This window comes from Gymnoscopelus microlampas (assembly GCF_963454915.1).
Source record: "Gymnoscopelus microlampas genome assembly, chromosome: 14".
In the NCBI taxonomy this organism is placed as follows: Eukaryota; Metazoa; Chordata; class Actinopteri; order Myctophiformes; family Myctophidae; genus Gymnoscopelus; species Gymnoscopelus microlampas.
In genome coordinates, this window is record NC_139951.1 from 49074542 (window position 1) to 49089541 (window position 15000).

Consider the following 15000-nt stretch of genomic DNA (forward strand, 5'->3'; position numbering starts at 1 on the left):
TAGCTATTTCCCCAAAAACATTGAAAATATAAAAGGTTTTCAACATTGCCAATTATGACGATTATAATTGCGATGATCTGAAATAATATAAATACATATCAGACAATCATGTCTGATACAGGCCGACTCTAGGTGTCTTACACAAATAGCCAATCTGCAAGCTTGTAGATCGACTGTTTTCACTATTTGTTTTTTACGTAAAGGGCTTAAAGGTAGGGTAAGTGATTTTCTTTGGTTAAAATAAGTGTTAAATAGTTCTATATTCTGATAGTACTCATTGCTATAGAGTGTTTGTTCAGTAAAAGGAGTCTCCTTGTCTCTCCAGCTCTTTATAAAACAGAAAATGCATTTTCGTTTCAGTATCATTTCCAATTTTATCCAATCAGGATAGAGAACTCAATCAGGATGTAGATTAAACAAGTGAAATTGGAAGTGATGACACTAAGAAATGAGCAGGCAAAATTGGAACTGGAACACTATAAAAATGGGTACTTTCTCCTGATTGGCTGAGATTTTGACACCTACCGAAAAATGTATTTTCTGTTTATTAAAGAGCTGGAGAGACGGGGAGACTCCTGTTACTGAACAAACACTCTATAGCAATGATTACTATCAGAATATAGTGCTTTAACCTTTTAACAACAAACTTTTTGTTTTAACCCAAAAATATCACTTACCCTACCTTTAAGTGGTTGACAACAAGACTGTGGTTGTTGTTTTAATAATCTTTATCCTGTGATGATGCCACACCCAACATAGTGACAGCAGGTTAATGATGACACGGCTAAACAAACAACCCGTTCAGACTAAACCAACATCAAACAGCCCACAGCCTGTCCTGCTGGTCTGTGACCAGAAGGTTCAGGTCCTCCCTGATAGACTGGTCTGCATTATCTTAGGTCAGGGATTCTAAAACGGTGGTTCACGGTGGTGGCGCCCCCTGGGGTATCGAAAGCACCCTCTCTAGGGCAGTGGTTCTCTAACTATTTCATGTCAAGGACCCCCAAAATGACATGTATTTGGCCGCGGACCCCCATCTGAAAATACGTTGTTCCAGCAGGGACCCCCAGAAGCAAAGATTTGAGTTACAAATGTTCGCTTTAAGAAATGCATATATTCAATTTAAGATTTGCACAAATGTTCACGATTTCTCAAAAAGCGCTATATATAAAAGGCCAATGTGGAAAGGGTGGCATTTCTTCCTCGGCTTAGTGGGAATGTGCGTGTGAAATTCCACGGAAATCGCATGCTGCATGCATAGTTTGAGGCAGTTTGTTCAAAACGGACCAATCCTGCAAACTTTGGAAGCCAACCTTAACCAATGAGGATGGAATATGGGAAATCGGACAGATCAGGGTTGATCACATGACTATAGAGATACTGTGTACTGATTTGCATGACGTTTGGTTAAAAACTGTAGGAGTAATGTGAAAAAATGGGTTTTGCACAAATCGGCCTCCTGGTGGCGCTATAACAGGCTCATGTGAAAAATTTGAGGCAGAGGTTCTGAATTGGCATCCAGGGAGTGTGTGTGCACAGTTTCGCAGCGACCGGGCCAACGGTGCCGGAGATTTGGTGGTAACACACGGACACACGGACACACGGACACACGGACGGAGGGTAAAACATACTCTCTCGCCATGCCTTTCGGCCTGGCGGAGACAACAACACCCTGTTTTAACACATCGGGTGCCAATCACGGTCTGAACCGTGTGTTTACATAGTAGCGCTCCGGTGCCGTTCACGGTCTGAACCGTGATTTCAGTCTTTTTGTTTTTTTCGTTTTTCTCCGCGCGGGCGGGGCTAGAGCAGCTCTGGGAGCACCCATTGTAATCCTGCGAAGGAAGTGCGAGATCGCTCACCGGAAACAAAAAAAATGATCCCATCCGCTTCCTGTCTATTTCCTACTTTGAAACGCCTATATCTCCGAATCTGTTTCCTGTGGGGAAAACCGGTCATGCGCGATGCGCGATCCCCCCCCCGTTGTAACTCGCAAGTGTAATGTTATGGTTCCAGGCTGTAGCCAGGGTCATCGCTCAACATGAATGGATGCTTTTTTTCGTGTGGATTTGCTCGTTGCGGAGTCTACAGATTTAAACAGTAAAGCGCAGTCAATGGGGAGAATGCTGGCACCCAACGTAAGTTGTTATGAAAAAACGCTGGCACCCGATGTGTTAATAGCCGATCTACAAGCTCATGGAACGTGTTGGTGGAACATGTTTTGGAATATTTATAACAATAACAATAATTGTTGTCTATAGACTATGTTTTCACTTTCCGTCCCCCCCCCCCCTCGGCCAAGCTAACATTGGTCAAGCCTCACGTGACACGTGACAACACGTTGAAAGAGTGTGCTCTGATTGGCTAGTGAGACGCATGACGTATAGAGGGCCTATAAATAGATGTGTCACTTTGAAAGAGTCTGTGTCTCTTTCAAAGTGAGGTAAGACAGGAATAATCACGAAATGGCTGAGAAATGCCGGAGCAATACATTATGTAGACACACTGGTGTCATCATAATACGTAATATAAATAGCTTAGACAGGATTAATCAATATTTGCTGGCGGAAACTTGTGCTCCGAGGAGCACATTTTCTAGTTTAAAATAATGTAGGAATGGTAAAAAAAAAAGGATATTTATTCACGAGCCATGAAAATGGGTCCACAACCCCAACATGACCCACTGTTTAACACTGCATTAGACCAACTCAGCTGACACAGTGTCTGTCTGTCTGTCTGTCTGTCTGTCTGTCTGTCTGTCTGTCTGTCTGTCTGTCTGCCTGCCTGCCTGCCTGCCTGCCTGCCTGCCTGCCTGCCTGCCTGTCTCCGTCCGTCCGTCCGTCCGTCCGTCCGCCCGCCCGCCTGCCTGCCTGCCTGTCCAAAGACAGACAGACAGGACAGACTCTGACTCTCCGATTGGACAAACCAGCCTCTATCATAGTGCTGATTCTGACAGCAAATTCTGATTCTTTTGAACCAAATTCCATTTAGTTTTAGTCATATTTTAGTCATCTTAAATGATTTACTGTTAGTCTAGTTTTAGTCCACTAAATATCATAAGATTCTAGTCGACTAAATGTAAAGCTGATTTAGTTGACTAAAATGTATCTTGGCGGTGCCTTGATGGCGTCGTAACGGCTGATTTTACACTTGGTTGCATGCTGAAAATAGCCCATCTACAAGCTCACGTGAGCTTGTAGATGGGCTATTTTCAGAGCGCAACACCCGAGCGCAACTAAACATACAATGACTTAGTTCTACTGGATCTTTTCTCCACTCGTCCCTCACTAACATTTTAGTCTAGTTTGTATTTGTTGACAAAAGTGTCAATATATTTAGTCTTAGTTTTAGTCATCATAGCTTAGTTTTTATTTAGTCATAGTTTTAGTCCACACAATCAACCCTCATCAGATGGACCGAATGCCTTCAGTAACATGGGTCTCCCTGTCTCTCCAGCTCTTTAGTAAACAGAACATTACATTTTCTCATACAGGATACAGGATAAAACAAGTGAAATGATAAGTGATGACACAGAGACATGAGCAGACACTGGAACACTATAAAAATGAAGCTGACAAATGGGTACTCTCTCCTGATTGGATGAAATTGGCAACCCACCTAAACAAAAATGTTCTGTTTAATAAAGAGCTGGAGAGACATTTAGACTCCTGTTACTGAACAAACACTCTATAGCAACGTACAGCAACGTACACCACCATTAACAGCAAATACATAATGTTGACGAGGCCGATTTGACTTACAATTCCAAGTTTATATCGGTATGCAACTCAGAACTGGCCCTAGTAAAACTACAACAAGCTGGTTGCTTTGAAGATCATTCCATCTCACATCATAAAGACTCCAGACCAGCCAGTCTGACGGACTGACACATCAACAGCAAAATGTGCCTCTATGAGCCTTACTTATACTAATGACATCATATCTATCCTCTATGAGCCTTACTGATACTAATGACATCACATCTATCCTCTATGAGCCTCACTGATACTAATGACATCATATCTCAAGATGGTCAAAGGGGCAATACCCTCAATACCCTCAATGTCCTCAATGCCCTCAATGTCCTCAATGCCCTCAATGTCCTCAATGCCCTCAATACCCTCGATGCCCTCGATGCCCTCGATGCCCTCAATGCCCTCAATGTCCTCAATGTCCTCAATGCCCTCAATGCCCTCATACCTGACTAACTAAACTACTTCTCCACAGTGAGTGACACCCACAGCCACACCACTAGAGGGAGTGAAGAGGATCTGGTACTCCCCACTTAAAGAACAAACATGGGAAAGTTCTCATTCTACTGCCCTGCCACCAACATTGTGGAATGCCCTGACACCATCCATTAAACACATGCAAATCACTGAATTCTTTCAAAACTGGCCTGAAAAATCATCTATCAGGAGACACAAACACATTTTCCCACAGAAAGGAGGTGTCATTCACTGCAACGTTTCATCCTCTGTACATATAATGTTTGTGTTTGTTATGCTATGCTGGTGAATTGAACACATAGGGCCACAATGGAAACAAGTTGGGGGCGGCCATAGCTGAATGGTTAGTGAGCCAGCCTAGGGAGCCAGAGGCCCTGGTTGCCCCAGGTTCGATTCCAGGCCAGGTCAGCATATGTGTCGATGAAATGAAATTTGTCCCTGAGCAAGACTCTTAACCCCTAATTGCTCACAGGTTCTCATTGGAAACAAGACCGCAAGGACTTTCATGAACGACCTGTTAAAAGGAATTATCCTTATCCTATTCCCCAGGACGTTTTGTGTTATCCTTTTAGCCTTAATCTCTGACTGTACCTTGTGCTGTTTAAATCTCTGACTAATGAAGTGTTCAATCAATCAAAGGGCTACGGACACACACACACACACACACACACACACACACACACACACACACACACACACACACACACACACACACACACACACACACACACACACACACACACACACACACAGAGGAGATGAACTCAAAACGGGAAGATGAACACGGGAAGCATAAGATAAAACAAGAAAACACAGCAGTGAGATAAATCTAGCTTGGTTTTTAACCACCAGCCCCCACTCTCTCTCTCTCACTTGCACACACACACCGACGCACACACAAATGCACACGCACGCACACACACACGCACACGCACACACACACACACACACACACACACACACACACACACACACACACACACACACACACACACACACACCATTGGATTCCTGAGCTGCGAAAAGGAAGACAGATGGTTGCCATGGTAACTATCTTAGTGCGCGGCTAGGAATGTGTTCCTGCGTGAGCGAAATGGGAGGGAGGGGGGGGGGACACCGTTGGAGGCTGGAGTACGCTCTCAAACATTTTCATGTCAAGAAACCCCAAACTGATGTGTATTTGGCCGTGTACCCCTTACTTGTTGTTACCATTTTGCACCAGGGACCCCAATAAGAGAAGAATGGTGAAGATTCTTCAAAATGTTTCCAAAATAGCCACCGCGTTGTGAGCTTGTAGATCGGCTATGTTTGAATAGCCAAAAAAAAATACCTCATATTACAGGGTCCTGGTTCTGAATGATCAATATTGGTTAGTTTCTATTTTTGGCCACAGCTTTTGACCTGCTTGTCCCGGCAGCTTGTGAGCTTCTCACTGGACTCGGGTGAGTGTCCTTGTCTTGGTCAATGTTTACAACTACCCCCCCCCCCCAAGAAAAAAGAAACCTCCACACTATAGTGATCATGACGTCATATTAGGAGAGCGGCATCTGATTGGCCAACCCAAACAGCAAGCCTCATGGATTGGCCAAACTTTGCACCACATTTGTGCCGCTGTAACAATATAAGTGACAGAGCGCACCAATAGCTGTGTATTCTTGTACAGAGCAGTGCTGAAGACAATATTCTTACATCCACTGTTTTACTGTTGAGATGTTACGGTGGACGCTACACCTGAAAGGAGTTCCAAAGCAGGATTACCAAGCTGCTGTAGCAGCGAGCGAGCAGAAGCTGTACTCCTTTTCTGGGTACAGCAAGAAGAAGGACAATGTCCAGATTGATGTCTTCAACGCAGTGTCTTTAAGCTGGAGGAAGTTGACCCCAGCGACACCTGGAAGAGGAGAACGTCACCTTGAGGTTCCTTCCAATCGCTGGGGCCACACAGCTGTGCTGATAGAAGATACAGTCTACATATGGGGAGGATACTGGAAAGAGCACTGCAATGTCCTTTATGCATTTGATGTCAACGCCAGCAAATGGTTGAAACCGAGGGTTTCTGGGTCTGTTCCAGAGGGGAGGGACCACCACTCAGCCTGTGTGATGGAGAAGGTCATGTTTATCCATGGAGGATTCACCAAGCTGACTGAATGGACTAATGACATCTACAAGTTGGACACCAGCACAATGGTCTGGTCTTTAATTAAAACCAGAGGAACTCCACCACCTGGTTCATATGCTCACTCTGCCACCATCATCGGGACAAAGATGTTTGTATTTGGGGGCTATGGGGGGGTCCAGGAGGTCCACTACAACACCATCAGAGTGTTTGACACAGAGACCAACTGCTGTCTGAACACACCTTCTGCACAGCTTCTTTCAGAAGGACGCTGCTGTCATTCAGCCTTTGCCTACAATGGAGAGCTGTACATATTTGGTGGCTACAACGATAACCAGATCTTCAATGATCTGTGGAGATTCAGTCCAGAGACCTTCTCCTGGAAGAAACTTGAGCCCAAGGGGAAAGGACCGTGTCAGAAGTTGTGTATGTACAGTTGCATGGTGGGAGATCGTATCGTCTTCTTTGGAGGAGATAAGTTTGGCATATTCAAAATCAGTCGCAACGATGACCTGTTCATCTTAGACTTAAGTCCTAGTCTTAAGACGTTATGTAAGCTAGCAGTCATTCAGTACGACCTGAAGCAGTCTGAACTCCCACACAGCATCAGGTGGGAACTGGAAGCCATGACATGCTTGTTTGATTTCATTCATGGTCTATATCTGTATGTATATGTGGCTGTTTTTGTTTGTTTGTTTGTTGGAGGCTATTATATCAGAGGTTAACGGTAGTAGATAAATAGGTCTATGTGTACAGGTAGGCGGGTTGGTAGGTCTTGTGGTCATACTGTATATACATGCATGCATGAATGTATGTTTTTATTCTTTTTTGAGCGGTGTAGCCGCTCCTATAAGTGGGGTTGGGAATTCGTCTTTCCCTGTACTGTGATTGGCTGACTCTATTCACACCCTTTTCGCAATACCGTGATTGGCTGACTCTATTCAGACCCTTTGCTTTGATTGGCTAGCGAGACGCATGATGAAATAATAACCTATAAATATCACCACGCACTTCAAAAAATATTTTTTTTTTAAAGTGAGCTTCCATCACTGTGATGACCACTGTTGTTTCTAAATAACACCGCTCACTTCACATTCACATTTTTGATTTGTAGAAGCGATTCTACAAATAGGCGTGGTAGCCGACCTGGCGTTTTTGTAATATAAGTATACAATAGCAGATCTACAAGCTCACAATGCGTCTCATCAGCTATTATAACTAGATGTCATCTAGGCCAGATCCGAGGTTGGTCCAGTCACTCTAGTCACTCTTTACACACGTCATGGGAAGTCCGGCCCCTCTGGCCGAAAGCGATAGCGAAATGGGGGGGGGATGACCGTTGGAGGCTGGAGCACGCTCAAACATTTTCATGTCAAGAAACCCCAAACTGATGTGTATTTGGCCGCGTACCCCTTACTTGTTGTTACCATTTTGCACCAGGGACCCCCATAAGAGAAGAATGGTGAAGATTCTTCAAAATGTTTCCAAAATAGCCACCGCGTTGTGAGCTTATAGATCGGTATTGATCTACAGATCAATATTGGTTAGTTTCTATTTTTGGCCACAGCTTTTGACCTGCTTGTCCCGGCAGCTTGTGAGCTTGTCACTGGACTCGGGTGAGTGTCCTTGTCTTGGTCAATGTTTACAACTACACAGTCTACCAAAGAAAACCCTCAGACAGTTTCTTTCAAAATAAAACCTAAAGTTTTATCCTCCCCCCCCCCAAAAAAAAAGAAACCTCCACACTATAGTGATCATGACGTCATATTAGGAGAGCGGCATCTGATTGGCCAACCCAAACAGCAAGCCTCATGGATTGGCCAAACTTTGCACCACATTTGTGCCGCTGTAATAACAATATAAGTGACAGAGCGCACCAATAGCTGTGTATTCTTGTACAGAGCAGTGCTGAAGACAATATTCTTACATCCACTGTTTTACTGTTGAGATGTTACGGTGGACGCTACACCTGAAAGGAGTTCCAAAGCAGGATTACCACGCTGCTGTAGCAGCGAGCGAGCAGAAGCTGTACTCCTTTTCTGGGTACAGCAAGAAGAAGGACAATGTCCAGATTGATGTCTTCAACACAGTGTCTTTAAGCTGGAGGAAGTTGACCCCAGCGACACCTGGAAGAGGAGAACGTCACCTTGAGGTTCCTTGCAATCGCTGGGGCCACACAGCTGTGCTGATAGACGATACAGTCTACATATGGGGAGGATACTGGAGAGAGTACTGCAATGTGCTTTATGCATTTGATGTCAACGCCAGCGAATGGTTGAAACTGAGTGTTTCTGGGTCTGTTCCAGAGGGGAGGGACCACCACTCAGCCTGTGTGATGGAGAAGGTCATGTTTATCCATGGAGGATTCACCAAGCTGACTGGATACACTAATGACATGTACAAGTTGGACACCAGCACAATGGTCTGGTCTTTAATTAACACCAGAGGAACTCCACCACCTGGTTCATATGCTCACTCTGCCACCATCATCGGGACCAAGATGTTTGTATTTGGGGGCTATGGGGAGGACCAGGAGGTCCACCACAACACCATCAGAGTGTTTGACACAGAGACCAACTGCTGGCTGAACACACCTCCTGCACAGCTTCTTCCAGAAGGACGCAGGCGTCATTCAGCCTTTACTTACAATGGAGAGCTGTACATAGTATTTGGTGGCTACAACGATAACCAGATCTTCAATGATCTGTGGAGATTCAGTCCAGAGACCTTCTCCTGGAAGAACCTTGAGCCCAAGGGGAAAGGACCGTGTCAGAAGTTGTGTATGTGCAGTAGCATGGTGGGAGATCGTATCGTCTTCTTTGGAGGAGATAAGTTTGGCATATTCAAAATCAGTCGCAACGATGACCTGTTCATCTTAGACTTAAGTCCTAGTCTTAAGACGTTATGTAAGCTAGCAGTTATTCAGAACGACCTGAAGCAGTCTGAACTCCCACACAGCATCAGGTGGGAACTGGCAGCCATGACAACCAACAGACGACCATGGTGGAGAACAATTCACGGATAATGGAACAGGAGAAATATGTTGTGTTTCGTTTTTTTTGCTTGTTTGATTTCATTCATGGTCTATATCTGTATGTGTGTCTGGCTGTTTCTGTTTGTTTGTTTGTTGGAGGCTATTATGTCAGAGGTTAACGGTAGTAGATAAATAGGTCTATGTGTACAGGTAGGCGGGTTGGTAGGTCTTGTGGTTATACTGTATATACATGCATGCATGAATGTATGTTTTTATTCTTTTTTGAGCGCTGTAGCCGCTCCTTTAAGTGGGGTTGGGAATTTGTCTTTCCCCGTACTGTGATTGGCTGACTCTATTCACACCCTTTTCGCAATACCGTGATTGGCTGACTCTATTCAGACCCTTTGCTTTGATTGGCTAGCGAGACGCATGATGAAATGATAACCTATAAATATCACCACGCACTTCAAAAAATCATTTTTTTTTTAAAGTGAGCTTCCATCACTGTGATGACCACTGTTGTTTCTAAATAACACCGCTCACTTCACATTCACATTTTTGATTTGTAGAAGTGATTCTACAAAGAGGCGTGGCAGACGACCTGGCGTTTTTGTAATACAAGTATACAATAGCAGATCTACAAGCTCACAATGCGTCTCATCAGCTATTATAACTAGATGTCATCTAGGCCAGATCCGAGGTTGGTCCAGTCACTCTAGTCACTCTACACACACGTCATGGGAAGTCCGGCCCCTCTGGCCGAAAGCGATAGCGAAATGGGGGGGTGGGGGTGACCGTTGGAGGCTGGAGCACGCTCTCAAACATTTTCATGTCAAGAAACCCCAAACTGATGTGTATTTGGCCGCGTACCCCTTACTTGTTGTTACCATTTTGCACCAGGGACCCCCATAAGAGAAGGAATGGTGAAGATTCTTCAAAATGTTTCCAAAATAGCCACCGCGTTGTGAGCTTGTAGATCGGTATTGATCTACAGATCAATATTGGTTAGTTTCTATTTTTGGCCACAGCTTTTGACCTGCTTGTCCCGGCAGCTTGTGAGCTTGTCACTGGACTCGGGTGAGTGTCCTTGTCTTGGTCAATGTTTACAACTACACAGTCTACCAAAGAAAATCCTCAGACAGTTTCTTTCAAAATAAAACCTAAAGTTTTATCCTCCCCCCCCCCAAAAAAAAAGAAACCTCCACACTATAGTGATCATGACGTCATATTAGGAGAGCGGCATCTGATTGGCCAACCCAAACAGCAAGCCTCATGGATTGGCCAAACTTTGCACCACATTTGTGCCGCTGTAACAATATAAGTGACAGAGCGCACCAATAGCTGTGTATTCTTGTACAGAGAAGTGCTGAAGACATTGGGCCTCATTCAGCAATAAATTCGTAAGTTGTCTTCTTAAATTTCTTCCTAAGTGAATTCCTAAGAGAAGTCGAGTCAGATTCATGAAACATTCTTAAAAGGCAGAATTGTTCGTAACTATGGGGCTTGGGCTTCAACTCAACCGGGTCTGTTTGGGTTAGATGCATTTGGCTGCAGACCCCCACCTGAAAATATTTTCTGCTAGGGAAATGTTTTCAAGATTTATCAAAATGTTTCGAAAATAGCCGATCTACAAGTTCAAAATTGCCAGTAATGGGACGCGTTGTGAGCTTGTAGATCAGCTATTTTCAAACAAAGTATAAAATAGGGTTAAAGTGATTAAACTGTTCCTCGTTTGCTGTGGACCCCCTGGAACAGCTTCAAGGACCCCTGGGGGTCCCCAGACCACACCTTTGAGAACATTTTTTGCTCTAAAGATATGATAAAAATATTATTGTAATTTAAATCCTATATTATACAACTGTAGAATTGAAGAAACTTCGAGAATTAATTATTTTTGCACAAACATATCACACTTAAGAACTCAAAGGCCACCCTAAGAGTGCTCTCTAGTATGCGTAGATTTCTTCTTAACTTAAGAACAAATTACAGCTAAGAAAACATTTGTGAATGCCAAAATCTCTTAAAAAACTTCTTAAGTGGCTCTAAGAACAAATTTGTTCGTAAGTACGGTTCATGAATCGGGCCCAATATTCTTACATCCACTGTTTTACTGTTGAGATGTTACGGTGGACGCTACACCTGAAAGGAGGTCCAAAGAAGGATTACCACGCTGCTGTAGCAGCGAGCGAGCAGAAGCTGTACTCCTTTTCTGGGTACAGCAAGAAGAAGGACAATGTCCAGATTAATGTCTTCAACACAGTGTCTTTAAGCTGGAGGAAGTTGACCCCAGCGACACCTGGAAGAGGAGAACGTCACCTTGAGGTTCCTTACAATCGCTGGGGCCACACAGCTGTGCTGATAGACGATACAGTCTACATATGGGGAGGATACTGGAGAGAGTACTGCAATGTGCTTTATACGTTTGATGTCGACGCCCATATATGGTTGAAACCCAGGGTTTCTGGGTCTGTTCCAGAGTGGAGGTTCTACCACTCAGCCTGTGTGTTGGAGAAGGTCATGTTTATCCATGGAGGACAGAACCAGCTGACTGGATACACTAATGACATGTACAAGTTGGACACCAGCACAATGGTCTGGTCTTTAATTAACACCAGAGGAACTCCACCACCTGGTTCATATGCTCACTCTGCCACCATCATCGGGACCAAGATGTTTGTATTTGGGGGCTATGGGGGGGACCAGTTGGTCTACCACAACACCATCAGAGTGTTTGACACAGAGACCAACTGCTGGCTGAACACACCTTCTGCACAGCTTCTTCCAGAAGGACGCAGGCGTCATTCAGCCTTTACCTACAATGGAGAGCTGTACATATTTGGTGGCTACAACGATAACCAGACCTTCAATGATCTGTGGAGATTCAGTCCAGAGACCTTCTCCTGGAAGAAACTTGAGTCCAAGGGGAAAGGACCGTGTCAGAAGTTGTGTATGTGCAGTAGCATGGTGGGAGATCGCATCGTCTTCTTTGGAGGATATAAGTTAGGCATATTCAAAATCAGTCGCAACGATGACCTGTTCATCTTAGACTTAAGTCCTAGTCTTAAGACGTTATGTAAGCTAGCAGTTATTCAGTACGACCTGAAGCAGTCTGAACTCCCACACAGCATCAGGTGGGAACTGGCAGCCATGACAACCAACAGACGACAATGGTGGCGAACAATTCACGGATAATGGCACAGGAGAAATATGTTGTGTTTCATTCTTTGGCTTGTTTGATTTCATTCATGGTCTGTATCTGTATGTATATCTGGCTGTTTTTGTTTGTTTGTTTGTTGGAGGCTATTATATCAGAGGTTAACGGTAGTAGATAAATAGGTCTATGTGTACAGGTAGGCGGGTTGGTAGGTCTGGTGGTCATACTGTATATACATGCATGCATGAATGTATGTTTTTATTCTTTTTTGAGCGGTGTAGCCGCTCCTATAAGTGGGGTTGGGAATTCGTCTTTCCCTGTACTGTGATTGGCTGACTCTATTCACACCCTTTTCGCAATACCGTGATTGGCTGACTCTATTCAGACCCTTTGCTTTGATTGGCTAGCGAGACGCATGATGAAATAATAACCTATAAATATCACCACGCACTTCAAAAAATATATATATTTTTTTAAAGTGAGCTTCCATCACTGTGATGACCACTGTTGTTTCTAAATAACACCGCTCACTTCACATTCACATTTTTGATTTGTAGAAGTGATTCTACAAATAGGCGTGGCAGCCGACCTGGCGTTTTTGTAATATAAGTATATACAATAGCAGACCTACAAGCTCACAATGCGTCTCATCAGCTATTATAACTAGATGTCATCTAGGCCAGATCCGAGGTTGGTCCAGTCACTCTAGTCACTCTTTACACACGTCATGGGAAGTCCGGCCCCTCTGGCCGAAAGCGATAGCGAAATGGGGCGGGGGGGACCGTTGGAGGCTGGAGCACGCTCTCAAACATTTTTATGTCAAGAAACCCCAAACTGATGTGTATTTGGCCACGTACCCCTTACTTGTTGTTACCATTTTGCACCAGGGGACCCCCATAAGAGAAGAATGGTGAAGATTCTTCAAAATGTTTCCAAAATAGCCACCGCGTTGTGAGCTTGTAGATCGGTATTGATCTACAGATCAATATTGGTTAGTTTCTATTTTTGGCCACAGCTTTTGACCTGCTTGTCCCGGCAGCTTGTGAGCTTGTCACGGGACTCGGGTGAGTGTCCGCGTCTTGGTCAATGTTTACAACTACACAGTCTACCAAAGAAAACCCTCAGACAGTTTCTTTCAAAATAAAACCTAAAGTTTTATCCCGCCCCCAAAAAGTAAGAAACCTCCACACTATAGTGATCATGACGTCATATTAGGAGAGCGGCATCTGATTGGCCAACCCAAACAGCAAGCCTCATGGATTGGCCAAACTTTGCACCACATTTGTGCCGCTGTAATAACAATATAAGTGACAGAGCGCACCAATAGCTGTGTATTCTTGTACAGAGCAGTGCTGAAGACAATATTCTTACATCCACTGTTTTACTGTTGAGATGTTACGGTGGACGCTACACCTGAAAGGAGTTCCAAAGCAGGATTACCACGCTGCTGTAGCAGCGAGCAAGCAGAAGCTGTACTCCTTTTCTGGGTACAGCAAGAAGAAGGACAATGTCCAGGTCCAGATTGATGTCTTCAACACAGTGTCTTTAAGCTGGAGGATGTTGACCCCAGCGACACCTGGAAGAGGAGAACATCACCTTGAGGTTCCTTCCAATCGCTGGGGCCACACAGCTGTGCTGATAGAAGATACAGTCTACATATGGGGAGGATACTTGAGAGAGTACTGCAATGTGCTTTATACATTTGATGTCGACGCCCATATATGGTTGAAACCCAGGGTTTCTGGGTCTGTTCCAGAGGGGAGGTTCTACCACTCAGCCTGTGTGTTGGAGAAGGTCATGTTTATCCATGGAGGATTCACCAAGCTGACTGTATGGACTAATGACATCTACAAGTTGGACACCAGCACAATGGTCTGGTCTTTAATTAACACCAGAGGAACTCCACCACCTGTTTCATGTGCTCACTCTGCCACCATCATCGGGACAACGATGTTTGTATTTGGGGGCTATGGGGGGGACCAGGATGTCCACTACAACACCATCAGAGTGTTTGACACAGAGACCAACTGCTGGCTGAACACACCTTCTGCACAGCTTCTTCCAGAAGGACGCTGCTGTCGTTCAGCCTTTGCCTACAATGGAGAGCTGTACATATTTGGTGGCATCAACTGGAACCAGACCTTCAATGATCTGTGGAGATTCAGTCCAGAGACCTTCTCCTGGAAGAAACTTGAGCCCAAGGGGAAAGGACCGTGTCAGAAGTTGTGTATGTACAGTTGCATGGTGGGAGATCGTATCGTCTTCTTTGGAGGAGAAAAGTTTGGCATATTCAAAATCAGTCGCATCGATGACCTGTTTATCTTAGACTTAAGTCCTAGTCTGAAGACGTTATGTAAGCTAGCAGTTATTCAGTACGACCTGAAGCAGTCTGAACTCCCACACAGCATCAGGTGGGAACTGGCAGCCATGACGACCAACAGACGACGATGGTGGCGAACAATTCACGGATAATGGAACAGGAGAAATATGTTGTGTTTCATTATTTTGCTTGTTTGATTTCATTCATGGT

General features: G+C 44.5%; 2 protein-coding genes across 2 annotated transcripts in view; one reads left to right on the plus strand and one right to left on the minus strand.

Annotated features, from left to right (window-relative positions):
* tanc2b (tetratricopeptide repeat, ankyrin repeat and coiled-coil containing 2b) overlaps positions 1–15000 on the minus strand; it is a 325118-nt gene that overhangs the window by 89060 nt on the left and 221058 nt on the right. The gene's annotated exons all lie outside the window — the stretch shown is intronic.
* LOC311059585 (kelch domain-containing protein 3-like) lies at positions 11435–14942 on the plus strand (the record flags this gene model as incomplete). Its single annotated transcript, XM_084077591.1, has 3 exons — positions 11435–12043; positions 13863–14102; positions 14265–14942. 3 exons carry the CDS (start codon positions 11435–11437, stop codon positions 14940–14942), a joined length of 1527 nt encoding a protein of 508 aa, XP_083933717.1.